Source organism: Cinclus cinclus, chromosome 15 (assembly GCF_963662255.1).
Source record: "Cinclus cinclus chromosome 15, bCinCin1.1, whole genome shotgun sequence".
In the NCBI taxonomy this organism is placed as follows: domain Eukaryota; kingdom Metazoa; phylum Chordata; class Aves; order Passeriformes; family Cinclidae; genus Cinclus; species Cinclus cinclus.
This window is the reverse complement of record NC_085060.1, coordinates 13044602-13060071: the sequence shown is the minus strand read 5'-3', so window position 1 is coordinate 13060071 and position 15470 is coordinate 13044602. Positions and strand designations below refer to the sequence as shown.

The window sequence follows — 15470 nt, the reverse complement described above, 5'->3', positions numbered from 1 at the left end:
CCACTCCATCTCCACATTAATGAACTGACTGATGCCAGCACCACATTCATGTCCTTTTCAGCAAGCACTGCAGCTGCATGGACCTCTAATTATAAAGCATATTTAGAGAAATATCCTAAACAAAGTAACTCTGGTTGGCTTTGCAGTTTGGGAACAGATTAATCTTATATCACCTCTGTAGGCAGTCTACATCTCAGTACTGCTTATTTCATTTTTAAGTGCAGAACTCTGAATGCAAGCCATCTTCTAACTTTTATACAGACTGTAAGGGAACCCCTAAACAAGTACTCAGCAAATTAGAGGAATGGTTAGTTTTAAGCATGCCTCCATCTTTACCTGCACAGCTACACATCTCTGCAAATCACCCCATCCCTGAGACACCCGCATGGAGCAGCTGGCAGTCAGTCAGTGGCAGGATACAGTAAGCCACTTGACTTTTCAGGAAGTCTCAGTTTTATTTTACACACAAGTCTCTAATTACCAGCCTCTTGGGGCTTCCTGATTTTTTCCAGCTGCAAATAAGAAGTGTCATATGGAACTCATTACAGGTTAAGATTTACTAGTCATTTAGGACCTTTCCCATATGACAGGTGTTAGATGTTGCCACTTTCTATAACCATGTCCAAATGTAGCACAAACCTAGACTAAAGAGTCAGTTAGGCTTCCAAGTCTCAGATATCGTTGCAAGCCAGGTGTCACACATTCATAACATCAGTCATTCTGGCACCCTGCTTTTACTCCTTTCCCAGTTAAAGAAATGGAATAAAGACACAGACTAATTCCCTGGAAAATGTCCTGTTCCTCACCCTCATCCATATAACATGCAATAGAAGAAGCTTCAATTCCAGAGTCCTGTTAATAGAGGTCAGACATTTGTCACTGACAACTGCACTTTCAAGTGTCAAGAGCATGAAGCAGACCACACAAGAACAGAAACCCACTTCTTCCTTGGAGACAGGAGAGGCAAAACAGAATAGCATTTCATATTAATCCAATCCCATTCTGGTCTATTTTGAAACTACTGAGAGCACTAAATTAATACCAAAGATTAAGCAAGTATACATGCTAAAAAGAATAGAGGCTGTGCAGAGTGATATCGCATTGAGATGTTATCTGAAAAAGCCCACACCCTCTTAACTGCCAGAACAAGACCTAACTCACTTTAAGGCTTGGTGGGTGTCTGGGGGATTTTTTTAATGGTGGAAGCTATTATCAGCTCTATTCTCCTTCAGTTCTTGGACCAAGTATCATAGCTTCAAGGTTCTTCTAGTTTGAGCTGTTTTATCATTTGTTTATGCCTCTGGCAGCAGCGCACTCTGTGCGTGCACTTTAACACCTAAAGAGAGCACTACAGGCAACACTTTCTCTGTATTGCTCAATTCTAACAAGGAACTACTCTCCAGCCTCAGGTAATCAAAGCTGAAAAAGTAAGTGGCACTGAAGAGGGCCAAGTTAAACAAGGAAACAGTGGAGACCAAACAATTCTCCTAACCCTGTAAGTCAGAGACACTCGTAAAAGAACGGAGCATCAGGATCTGATGAGATGGGAGACCCTTTTTTATCCACATGGGTTCAGAAATCCCTACAGCTGATAGAAGTTGAATATTTAGTGAGAGGTCTCAGATGCCTGTTCAGGAACTCATGTGTTCAACTTCAGCAGATATGGAGTACCCTCAGTGTCAACCTCTCTGGTTTATTTACTTAAGCACTGGTTATGTGCTATAACAATAGCTCAGGGCTCCTTAGAGCATCTGCCACTTCAAGTGAGGTAGTTCTGTGAAAAATGCACCTTCCTATGAAAGAGTGATCTTATAGTGAATGGAGAATCACAATAGTAATTTCCCAGACTATCTCACAGGAAAAAAAGCAAAAGGGGTCTCAATGTATTTTATTGCCTTTAAAATGCTGTAAGACAGCCCCAGGCTAGTGCTAATAGAACATCTATTTAGCACACGCAGACCTTGGAATTTGATACTCAACTTTGATTAGAAGAAAAAGACTGTACTCCTTTACACCAGAGAAATTACATCTAGAGACTATAAATTACATTAACCTGAGAATCATTACATTTGGATTGCACTGATCATCACTAAACAGAAAGCAAGCCTAAGGAATTAAGTCAGGCTTCTCAGAAACTTGCTATATTAAAAAATTTGAACCCATGCATGGAAGCTGAAAGGGCCATAGAGACCTTCAAACAGAACATTAAAAAGCCAACAAAAATTTTAAAGCATTAACATTGTATCACTTACAGGACAGGCAAGATAAATCTGATCAGTCCTAGAGAAAGGGGCTGCAGAGGGGAAACAAAAAGGGAGGGAGGAAATCTTCAGTAGCAGCACTGAGCTCCTCCTTACTTTGACACTTGTTAATTTAGGTTATTGCTTTTGTCAGCAATTGATTTTATTCCCAGCCACATTCCCAGTCACATTCAGTAGCAAGTGGAAATACGTAACCTAAAGTTACTGCACTGTCCTTGCAGTGATTCTCTGACTAGGACCAAGGATGTCAGTGAGCTGTCTTCCTCACAACATCACACTAAAATACTGTCAGTTTAGAAAAGAGGGGGGTAGGCAAGAAGACAGCACATGTGGTTCCAACACCTCAACACAATAATTAAAGTGAGGAGATCCATTCATAAGAAATAGCCCTCAAGTATTATTAAAACTAGAGACACAATTCAGTCTGAAGCTTGGCAGGAGTAAGAAACAGCATTTGTACTCATTCCAAAACAAAGTAACTTTCTCTAAGGGAAAATATTCCCTCAGGCACCCCATTTTAGGGAGTATACCAACTTCCACAAGTGTTATTTGGAGCCAAACATATGCCAAGAAAGTAACCTGCTTCAAGTTTGTGACACATGCTCTGCATCCTGCCGTAACCAGTAAGTTAACTGCAAGTACTGAACTAGGAGCTTTCCCACCGAGTTTTAACACTATTCCTACAGCAAGCAAGGTTTGAAATAGAAGACAGTGTTTCAATGTCCTTTCAGACTGCAACTATTTGAACAACAAATAGAAATTCCAAGTCAGCTCTACTTTGAGCAAGAGGTCACCAAATCTAGACTCCAAAACAGAAGGATTATGCTTCCAGCCTAAGTTTTACTGTGAACCTGCAATAAATTATCTTGGAACATCACCACTTCTTAGTTTTCTTATATACATCAAAGTAAAATTTTTCAGTATGTTAAATCCAGCAATACTTTTGTAGTGGGTGCCAGGTGTCTGCCAAGTTCCACTATTACACCTGAACTGGACAGGAAAGAGAAAATATAACAAAAGGCTCCTGGGCCAAGACAAGGACATGGAGAGATCATTCAGCAATTAGCTTCACAAGCAAATCAGACTAAGGGAAATAAATTTTATTGCAAATCAAAAGTCAGTGTAGGGTAATGAAAAATAAATTAAAAACCCAACACCTTGCTCCTGCCTTATTTCTTCCCAGGCTTAACTTTACTCTCAGTTTCTCCACTCCTACCCTCCAGCAGCACAGGAGGATTGGGAGCGAGGGTTCTGGTCAGCTCATTACACATTTTCTCTTCATTATCAGTTTCTAATGATTTCATTCAGAAAATTCATCTTTACACTGTAAATATCAACATTCTGTATGGCTTCTTCTAGCAACTGATGATTATGCTCCTGAACACCACCAAAAGCCTAAGGGTGTTCTTATTGTTTTAAATAGTTTTCTACAAAAATTATCAGCATACTCAGAGTCCCAGAGTGAGTTGGAAGGGACTTCAAGAATCAAAGTCCAACTTCTGGCTGTGCTTAGCACCATCCCCAAGAGTCACACCATGTGCCCTTTTCTTATTTACTCCTTTCCACTGTCAAGACAAAAATAGTTACTGAACAGCTTACACTAAAATTTAGAACAACACATTTCAGATTCATCTGCTTATTATTTTAAACATATCTGCTTAGTCCAAGTATTTAAAAAAATGAAGAGTAAAAACTACTACTATTTCCATTACTATTTCTATAACAGACTGTGCACAAATGACTTCTGCAGCATATCAGCAACCTAATATTCTTTAAAAAGGTCTGTTTCATTATTCTGATTTTTGGGTACAGTACACCAATGTCCTGAAAGTACACATTTCCTGAGCATGACTAGACCTGCCAACAAGCATTCTCTCATTCAAGAATAAAAGAGTTTTCTAGGTTCACTTAGGATACCAAAAAATCATACATCAGACAGACAGAGATGTTTTAATACTTTGTTACTACCACTGCTTTAAGAATTTGAAAGATTCTAGAACAGAAAAGTGACTTTCTGCTGATACAGGATTGTCATCCATTCTATTGCCAAGAAGTTTCCATTAGCATTCTGGCTCAGAAACTAAATGAAATTATGTATATACTCTTCCTTCAATCAAACTTACAAAAAACCCCAAAACATTTCCACTCAGTTTTCACTGTGTGTCCGGGCAGACTCCGGGCACAGCCTTCTAGCAACTTTTATGGCAAAATCTTCCCTATTAAAAAAGGCAACAAATGGATATTGGAAATTAAACTACCAAAACCAAAACACACTCAAGCCTTACAACTTACATAATCACAGAATGAACTGGGTTGGAAAAGACCTTTAAGATCATCTAGTCCAACCTATGACCTAACCTAACACCTCCTCATCAAGTCAACCACAGCACTGAGTGCTACGTCCAGTCTTATTTTAAACACCTCCAGGGAGAGTGACTCCACACCTCCCTGGGCAGACAGTTCCCTTCACTGTTTCAGTGAAGAATTTCTTTCTAACATCTAACCTAAACTTCCCTTGGTGCATCTTAAGTCTATGTCCTCTCATTCTGTCAGTTGTTGCCTACGAAAAGGGACTGACCCCCACCTGGCTACAGCCACCTTTCAGGTAGTTGTAGAGAGTGATAAGGTCACCCTGGAGTCTCTTTTTTTCCAGGCTAACTTCTTATCCTCTCTAGATTTTCTCCTTATTATTTTAAATATTTTTCAATTCCAAAGTCGCTAAATAAATAATGGTTTTGCAGAGATCTCAAGGTTTTTCCTCATGTCTGATGACACAGTGAATGGATGAAAAGAGATGGCCAAGTCAAATATAAATTCTCATTTCTCAGTGCCATGCAGAAGCTTTCTTTTCCTTCTGAATAGATTTGCCCTTCAAGGTTGAATATACAAGGGAAGTGTTCTAACTAATTCAGAATAAGTATTTTCTATTATTAAGCCAATTCCTATTGTCTGGATGACAGCTAGAAATTACCTTTCAGAAACAATGGATTCTGCTGTCTTTCTGTGTGAGAGGTTGGTTCTAAGTAAGTTCACTCAAAAAAACCCCACTGCCTCATAAAAAGGATTACTTAAAAAAAATTTAAAACTGAATTAATAAGCTCCTTCACCCAAACATTGTTTTCAGTGGCATTTCTTGTCAGGGTATCACAATTACTGGGAGCTGGAGGCTTGTCTAGCCTTGCCTACAAGTCACATTAGTTTTCATTGCTTTAAGTAAAACGATTTAATTGTGGGTTTTAATAATTGCTACTTTAATTCAAGGTGTAAAAAGAATGCAGTTCATGGTTCAGGGTGGTCATTTTCTCCTTTCTATCAGATTCCTGAGGGATTTAAGTGCATAAAGAGAATGGTTTTCTTTTGAAGAACTGATGTTGCATTTAACAGACACAGACTGATGTTAGATAGAAATATATTTACAACTCATTAAATAAAGACTTCCCTAAGGAAGGAAGACAAGCCTTCATTGCTAACATGGTGAATCACAAAAAACTCAAATATAGCTGTGGAATTAATGATTGCCTAAGCTTGACAGCTTTATGTCGTTAATAACTAATTCTTTCACACAGAATGCAGGAATTAAAGTGGATAGGAACCAGAACAGATAGAGATAAAACTAATTATTACGAATATAATGTAGACTTTTCACATTTGCAGAGTACTGGAGAAATACAGGCAAGTCCAGTACATATAATCACTCCTTACTTCCCTAACAATATTTAAGTACTCCTGGATTCCAAGTCACAAGTTTTGCATCACACTGTTTATACAATAATACAAAATAAGTTACTACTCCATACAAATTAAGACTCACCAGTCATCTCTTTCTAGATTAAGACAGAAAAGTAGAAAACTACTATAAGCAAAGCATGAAGGAGATGATAATGGGAACATAAGACTTCCAGCCTACAGTACTGCAGGCAAGCAAAAAAACACAGCACCCACTAGTAACTGATTATTCCAAGCACCTAGCTAATGACTTATGACTTAATGAAATAACATTCAAAGCCCATGACTATTACAAGGGTTCAGTCTTTCACTACAAATGTTGCAGGTTACTTTAGCACTACAGTTGCCAGATAAAGCCAAAGTTTTATATTTGGCATAATAAAGTTCTATATTTTTGTCCTGCCCAGTAACCATATAAAAAGACAGTCAAACTGAAAAATAAGCTAGAAAGGAACAGCTGCATAGTTCTGTTTTCTGTACAAAAACACTAAGATATTGTAACTTCTGTCACAGCAGTAGTTCCTAAAACAAGCTGAGTTGAAGAGTCTCTATGAAGCTTTATTTTTCTCACGAATGGCTCCAAATCTCTGAAATGAAACCATTCCACTGCAGCTCTGGTTATTTGCCATGGCTCTCAGGTAAGTCTGTGCAGCAAACAGTACCAAGAGCATCCTGCCAATCCTCTATTTCTTCTACCACAGGCAATGAGGTGATCTTACCTATTGGAACTGTATCTCCAAAAACAACAGCAGGAGAGACACAACTACTGCAGCAGAGAAAGATGTCGAGGGATGAAAATCTTAGTTTCATACCAGTGAAGCACACCAACAGAAACCAAGGATTTCCTCTGTGCTCACTGTTCCTCCTGGAGAAGGAGTGTCTACCACATCCACAGACCTCTGCAGCAACCAAAGGTTGTGCAAGTCTGGTTTCTAAAAGCATCTAAATTCTCTAGGAAGTAGCACAGCATCGATATCTTTCTCTAAATCAATGGTGTGGTTTAAAATTAAGATTCACCTTGCTAACAACTAAAGCCAGTGCTACAATAAACATACTTTCCAACATGTTTAATGCATTTCAGCAGAAAATCCTGACAGATACAGACACTGGCAAGAAGACTTACTAACCTGTGTTCAGACAGGGAAGTGAATAAGCCTTGGCTTATCTTGAGGAAAGAGGGGGAAAAGCAGGATTTCAACAGAGCTCCAGTAGCAAAGCTTATCTAGTATGCACTGGAGTCATGTTAGACTAGAATAGGACAGTTCTGCAGGTCTCGCTATATCTCAATAAAAGCAATCATTCTGTAGATAATAAACTAGAACCAAAAGTAAAACAGCAGAGTGTGTCGCACACATGTGCCTTTTGCAGTGCTAGGAGAGGGGAGATTGAAAATTCAGCTCTGACATTTTAATTCTCTGTAGAGATTAGGTAAAAGAAACAAAATACAGATGAGAGACTAAACTATTTCCTTTGCCCTCCAAAGGGAGTGGACAAAGAAATCCAGCAACAAAGCTGCAATAACCAAGAGCCTTCAAGTGAGCTGAAATCCATAGTTTTAAAGCTCCTTTCTTTCCAACTTCTAACACACACTCCACAAGTAAAAAGAAATTCCAAACCAAAACCCATAAACATTACCTATATTGCCACTACAGTTTCCCTTCTGTTCCATTATAACAGAATAACATACATACAAATAAACACTTCATAAGATACCTCCACAAAAGTAGAATACAAAATTAAAATTCTGAATGCTATGTGATGACACCTTAAGAGACGATTTCTTAATTAGTTGAAACTGAATTTTTAAAAAACCATTTAATCTGATACCTTCCAATCTGCAATTTAACTTAATGAATTATGATTAACTTTTGATTACTGGATATGAAAATTGTCTTAACAGAAAGTACACCTGATGCCTCCTAGGCATCACAGCTAGGAGCACAACTGTTCTTCCACGTAATTTTAGACTTTTAGGATAATTCAGACTGGAAGGTGCCTTGGGGTTATTTAGTCCAATTTCCTACTCAAAACATGGAAAAAGAGAGGCAGGGTTTCATATCTAGGAGTCACACAGTATCAGTCTTTTTGAAGCAGACTAAAGATATGTCTACTAATACATTGGTTTCATCACCATGCCTTCTGGAAGAAGAGAGAATAAAGGATTAACAGGCTTAAACTACAATGCAAAACTTGTAATACAGCTTTTCAATTATCTAATTGCCCTTCATTCATCTCTCTTAAAGTTAAGATCGCATCTTGCAGTCTTTGCTTCTTGCAGCTCCTCACAAGTTGTCCAAGGAAGACTTAAGCTCAGTCAATTGCGAAGCAATTTATTTAAAATAAGCAAAAGATTTCTTTTATAAATAGGACCCTTTCCTTTTCATCTCAGCTACTGGCATGACAACTTCTCACTAGATTGAAGCTTTTCCTCCCCATACTTGGCAATTATATGCCCAGGATGCTCAGCACACTGTCTTTTTTCCCAGACATTGCACTGTACCAATGACCTTTAATAATGGCATTGCAAACCTTTGACAGGAGGGTTAACAACACTGCTTAGTGATCCTTAAAACTGCATCAACACTCTGTATTTTGAACAAGTTTTATTTCAGGTGCTCTTGAGAACAGATGATTTACAGCACTAAAAAATTCTGCAGACAACACCAGACTGCCAAAGGAGCAGGAACTTCAAAGCACCCCAGTGTTTTTTAATGGTACTAAGTCCACACAGCCTTCTGAAACAGACAAGCAAAAAGTGCCTTAATGCAAAGCAATTTTGTCTGGTATTATTACCATCAGCTGAGGCTACTTTCCATTCTGTGCACTTGTACAATACCATTCCTAGAACATATATGTAAGTATTGCCTGGGTATCTTTTTCTGGGGTATCTTTTTCTTGCTCAACTGATACAACTGAAAAAGGAAGCTTTTTAATCTCAGTGAATGAAAGGTAAAAATGCACAATGCATTTTCACTGCACGTGCAAGACACATTCCTCCCATACTTTGCCCCAGACTGAAAATATGTATGTTAGATTTGCTAGGATGCCCTTAAAGAGTTCAGTAATTTTGTAATATAGCAAAGTTTACACAGGCTCTAGTAAACCAAACAACAGCTAATTGCATTACAGTAAGTATCACTGCTTATTCATAGTAGGAAAAAATCACTACATAAATTTACATTTGCTGTTAATTAACTAACATAGTCTTAGGACAATTTCCCTTTCTACTTTAAGAAAGGTAACTAATAATTGCTTCCAGTGTGTAGATTATTCATTCACAACCAGAAAAATGAAAGCCTAGGAAGCTCCACTGAAATATCATTCTATTTCCATCATGTGGAAAAACTGAAAAAAGTACATAATGGTTTTGTAGAAGATTGTGTTATGCTCTAAGTTGCTCTTACATTCTGCTTCATTCAGGATTTCTTGGATTTGTTAGCATTTTAGTACTAACTAAACATATGCGAGAACAGAACTTGAGATACAACTTTTACTATACATCTTCAACTAAAAGCCATGAAAGCTCAAAATCAAAACACGTGACAAACCGTAAGTTGCAAGCAGGAGGCCTTGAGCCTTGATGTTACAAAACCCAATCTTGCGCATGACTAATCAAGACACATATACAGAATTTCAGGATCAAATACCTTCTGAATCCTAAAAGCCATCATCCACTTCTTTCTGCTTTTACAGACCTAGCTTTTATATCTAGAAAGAGCCACTGCCAGTTACAAAACGGAAAATAATAACAAGCACCACCACTACCATGATGAAAGATAGGACAAACAAGAAACACAGATGACCATCTAATTAACCATATTAATCATGTACATTGTAATTACTGACATGGTACCACGTATTTATACATTTGGTAAACTCTGAAAGGAAAAAAAAATTATCCCAGCTTTCATTAAGAGAACTTTCACAAATAACACATTACTTCCTTAAACAAATTATATCCATCTTGCCAGCCTGCCTTACCATACTTGAACAACTGTTTTCAACCCTATACTTTTAGTCAAACTGGAATTATTATGGAAGGCAAAGAAAAAAAGACATTGTAAACACTAATATTTTACTAACTATTGGGCTGACAAAGTCTATTTAAACTATGAAAATCTAGGCCTTAGCTGTGAGGGAAATTTTTCCAATATAAGCCAATAGTCACTCACTAACTTCTAGTAAGGTTCATAGAGAGCACAATTAAAGAATCTAGTCCATCTATGTTCTTTAATTAAACAGATTTCCAAGTCACAGCTTGCAATCAGTTTTCTATAACAGTGTAAATGTAAACCTGCCAGGAGAGAAAGAACATTCTGCTTATAAAAGATTGGCTTATATGCATGTATGTAGATCTATATTAAAACCAGCAAGGCAGTTCAGCAATAATTGAAATTGTCCATTGGAATAAGCCTTCATGCCCTCTGCTGAAAGCATACAAATAAGCACTTTAAAAAATTATTCTAACTTGATTAATTGATGAAACAATCTTCCATCTCATTCATTCTCCATCTCATTCACTCTAAAGTAAAACCTTTTCCAAAATCCCAGTTACTTTTACACTGTTCATCAGCAGACACACGCTTCACTCTACATCAATGTCTGCACAAGAGTGTGTAGCATGATCCATAAACGACTCACCAAGTTCAGACTGTGGGCTGTGAAAATCCAGCAATAAAATTTGAACAATGAAATCCATCTCTAGTTGAGTATGAAACATTGGTTTGGATTTTTTTAATAAGTCACGGGGATTTCTCTGTGATGGGCACACTGGCAGATGATTCTCAGCTATATTCTGTCACTTGGTAACTGATCACATAACAACACACTATTACAACAATCTGGAACAAAGATACAAATTTTTTTATTGGAAATGTGGATTATGGTGTTGAATAATAATTTCAGGTATTATTTGAATAAAGGCACCAGAATGACTTGAAGTCATTTGACCAAATTTGCCCTTTTGAGGGGAGGATTCTAACACAGGGTCCCAAAACAAAATTCACAGAACAGACTTGGTGTATCAAACACACTGCTACAGCATTTAGTCAACCCTTTCTGATGATGGGTAGAATAAATTGCTGATCCCCATTAACAAGGATCAGCAACACTTAGTGTTATGACAGGAAATTAAAAAACATCACAACACCAAAATGTTGAGAAACCATTAGAAAAAAAAGCATATTACAAAAGACCAGTGGGATTTATGTAGTTTGGAACAGAGGCATCTCTCTTCTTCCCCCACCCCCACTTAGCCCTTGGGTCTTCAGTTAATCTTATCTCACTGCAATTCCTGAAAGAGAAGCTGCAGCACAAGGTAGTGTTAAGAACCAGAAATTCTCTCACTGGTTTTGCTCCTTTCTTCATTTCTCTAGAGGTAGGGGACTACCTAAAGACTCACCACAGCCCCCTTCCCACACCCCACAGATTCACAGTATTTGCACACACAGAACTCTGCTTGGATGCTTTCCTGAAGAAAGAAAAGGGTCACATTTATGCACACAAATCTTCCCGTCATCAACCTCTACCTGCTAAAACAGTGAGGTCCTGTAGGTGGGACTGCCCGGGTCGTTCTTTGGGGTGGGGAGGCAGGCAGGCAGCCTGGGGTCAGGCCTTACTGAACAGAGCATCAGAACCAGTGCTACCGACAACGTGGACCCGAGCAGCTCTCTCTGTCACTGAGCACTGCTGGCACACCAGTACCACTTACACTTGGGTTCCCACCTGGGCACAGTTAGGAGGGGTGGAAGAAGAAGGAAGTATATTATTTCTCAGAGGGCAGATGAAAGGTCTACAAAGTTTCACTGTAAAGGAATGCACTTCAAAGGAGAGGTAAAGACAAATGAGATTTTGTCAGCACTAACTACAGAATTGAAGGGGGGGGGAAACAGAATTATACTCTACACCTATTACCATAATATATTATGACTTTTCAACTAGAAAGGAGTCCTAAACAACAGAAATTTGGATTTTTTCTTTTCCTTTCCAAGTAAACTTAAAAGTTTAATAAGACATGGGGATTGTAAAATCTGAAATTAGTGCAGGTTAAAGTGGGAGCCTTTTTAGATCATTTCACCACTTGTTAACAGCTAGAGGTCTTAGTTAAGTAGCCTGACACCTGAAGCTAGCGACCACCCCTCTCACCTCTCAGTTCCAAGGCCCTGCCACTCCAGGGAAGCCGGGATAACATCCCTTTTCCAAACACAGAGACCCAAAGTCTCCTTCAGGCCGCCTACCGTGAGCTCTCGACTACACTGCACACATTTACCACCTCCGCTAGCGCTTCCACCTTAGTTTTAAGAAAGCAGAAATACAACCCTCAAGAAAACCAAGACCCAGTGAGAGGCACGGCACAGTCCTCCGACAAATCATGCTCACATGGTTCCATCACCCCGGCACATGCAAGTGTTACTGACGGCTGCAGGTAACGGCTCAGAGGAAAGAGCTCAGACACCCCTTCAGGGAGTTCTCTGGGGGAGAATCTTTCCTCCTTTGTCCTGGAGGAACAGCGGGTTCAGAGCCCACACTAAAGCTCACCCGGGATTCCCCCGCCTCGTACTCCCTCCCTCCCCGGAGCCGCCGGCAAACCCAGACGTACGGGCGGCTCTCGGCTCCCGCGGAGAGGGGTCCGGTCCGGCGGGGCAGCATCGCGGGGCTCTGCCCGGGAGCCCAAACACCAACGGGCAGCGGGAGAGACCCCTCCCGCGGCCCAGCCTCCCCGCCGACCCCAAGGAACCGCCGGGCTCCCGTCAGGGGGATTCCACCTTCAGCCGCCCCAGCCCCAAAGGGGCTCCAAAACTCCCACGGCAAGATTCCGCACCGCGGCCGCGCCCGGCAGGGACCTCGGCGCCCGAGAACAGGGAGGGCGCCCCGCACTCACCGCCGCCGCCGCCTCCTGCAGCCCCCAGCACCCCAGCAGCAGCACCAGGCAGCCAGCGGCCAGGCTCAAGCTCCGCCGCCGCGGCTCCATCCCGCCCGCTCAGGAGCTCCGGGGCCGGCCCTGCGGCGCGGGCATAGCCCGGCGAGGCAGCGCGGCTCCCTGCAGGCGGCTCCCACCAGCCGCCCCGACGCCGACACCAGCGCCCGCCCCTCTACCGCACTCTCCCGCTTCTCCCAGCTCAAGTCCGCCCGGGACTACAGTATTCCTCCGCTCCGGGGGCGGTTGGGGCGGGCGGTGTAGGGCACACTGCTGCTGCTACCGCCCCTCTCCTCCCTGAGGAGACCACAACCCCCCCCCCCGCCCTTCCCTCAGGCGCCCCGGCTTTGTCGGCTCGCAAAGCGGGCGCCGCCTCTCCCCTCCCCGCACCTCCACCGGGCGGGCAGCTGGACCCCGGACTATTTTCTGCAGCGGAAGTCGCCGGTGGTGTGTGGGTGGAGGGGGAGTTGTTGCCAGTGCCGGGTCGCCCCTCTGGAGGGGCGGGCGGCGGGCGCGGGGCTCGCCTGGCTCAGTCTCGGCTCATTCGGCCCCGCTCAGGTGCGACGCCTCGGGGAGACCGCGCAAACTTCCTGCCCGGGCACGCTGTGAGCCCCCGGAGGGGCTGCGGTGCCTCGGGAAGCGAGCGGCGCCCGACCCCGAGCGGGCAGCGCCGGCGGCTCCAGCCCGGCCGCTACCCCGGGGCTGGACGCCCTCGGTGCTCTGCCGTGCCGGGGGAAGGACTCGGCGGAGCGGGCGCACCGTGCCCTGCCCGCCCCGAGTGACGGCGGGCCCTCCTCTTCCTCCGGCGTGCCCCCCGCGGGCTGCCCGGGCCATGGGGCGCACAGGGTGAGTGCCGAGCGCGGCCGCGCCCTTCCCGCACTGCCCTCCGCACCGCCGTGACTCTGTCCCTTTGCCTCCCGCAGGGCGCTGCTGCTGCTGCTCCTCTGGCTGGGCGCGGAGCTGGCGAGTGCGGTAAGTGTGTGCAGGTGCGGGCCGCAGCGGGGCTCGCTGGAGGTGAACGTGCCTGGTCAAACCTGCCGGGGTTTGGGCATCCTTCGACCAGAAAAACGACGCATCCCCGCCCCCCTCTAAAAGATGCGCGGATTATTTTCTTTTAAATGTCGTACACCTCTGCTCTGGAGCTCCTTTGTGCCTTTCGTCTGCTCTGCTTTGACTGGCTTGTGAAAAGTACACTGTGCGGAAGACCGTCTGTGCGCGGCGAAACAGCTTTTAGTGTCTGGTAGCGTGATCAGTGTCTCTTTTTGCAACTGTCTGCCTTTAGTTCTTTTTTTAGCATCTTCCCAAGCCTTGCTTTAAAAGCGTACCCTCTAGGTCCTTGTTCACAAGGGATCCAATCCAGAACCCGTAAAAGTGATGTGAGAAATTAAAGGATTAAGCGTTTAGGTGTTGTATCAAGGTTCATGACTATGGATTAGTAGCTGTGTTTTAAATTCTAAGTTGATGTACATACTTTATGATCTGTCTGACAACTCTATGGCATGCACATGGATTTTCTGATTTTTCTCTTGCTGTTCCTAATTAATGTTTAAACAGAGTAGTTGGGGACTGCAGATTTTAAAAATGTTCATAATTTTCTTCTTTTTTGGTGTTGCAATAGATTTTCTGCAACTGGAATCTGCAATTGTTAGCTGACTTAACTAGTGAATAAATCTGTAGCCTAAATTAAGTGTCCAACTGATGTACAGTCAGCAGTTCAAAAAACACCTCTTTGTTATATCGTAACGTAAATTAAGATTGGACAAAAATGTTTGTGGAGTGGGTTGTATAGTGTAAATACAATATTGAATTAATGTTAGCATAAAATTTTTAAGCATGTTTATTTTGACTTAACTTCAGACAGATTTCTAACAAAACCAGTTGAAATATGGGTTATCGACTTGTTATCCAATGCTTTTCTACTGCTTTTGCTATTCTTTTGATTAAAATTTTAAGGATCTATAATCTTTCTGTGCAACTGAGAAGAAATCTTCTGAAAAGGTTTTAATAGCAGAGGGGTTTATATATCTTATAAATAGGAAAGGCTTGATTATGTTTTGCATTTTTCATAATCAATTGCATTAGTAGAATTTCATTATCCTGATCAGGTGGTAGTTACAAGCTCTGATATTCTCAGAGATTAAAAGATTAGAGAGTTTTATTCAACAAAACCAAGAACTGTTCTACTAAGAGTTCTTACTGCAGTGGAATCTAGGTAGAAATGACTTATAGAGCAGGTTTGTTAAAGGCAAATGTTGAAATTATTTTGAGAAATATGTGCTGCATTTTGCAATAATTTTTATAAATTCATGCAATATGGCAGTGAAATTATTGCTGATTGATGCAGATGTAGCTAACAGCAGATTTTTCAATTGCTTGCTCTAATTTTTCTCCATACCTTTTGGAAAGCATCTCTTAAGCAGTCATACTTCTGTTAGTCCTTTAACATCTTTCACTATCCATAAAGGAACTCTTGTCAACTAAGTCAATAACAATAATTAAAATCAGTATCTACATTATATTTCTAAGTCTTCCTGAGAGTTTTCTTCAGGGAAAACAATGAAAATCTT

At 41.7% G+C, this 15470-nt stretch overlaps 1 protein-coding gene across 1 annotated transcript in view; it reads right to left on the bottom strand.

The window, feature by feature from the left end:
* COL4A5 (collagen type IV alpha 5 chain) overlaps nt 1-12635 on the bottom strand; it is a 74904-nt gene extending 62269 nt beyond the window's left edge. Inside the window, exons 1-2 of the mRNA XM_062502796.1 lie at nt 12525-12635; nt 11389-11457 (exon numbers count right to left, since the gene is read on the bottom strand). Of these exons, the coding sequence (XP_062358780.1) occupies nt 11389-11457; nt 12525-12635 (180 nt within the window). The remainder of the gene's footprint in view (nt 1-11388; nt 11458-12524) is intronic.
* Nucleotides 12636-15470: the final 2835 nt, after the last annotated feature.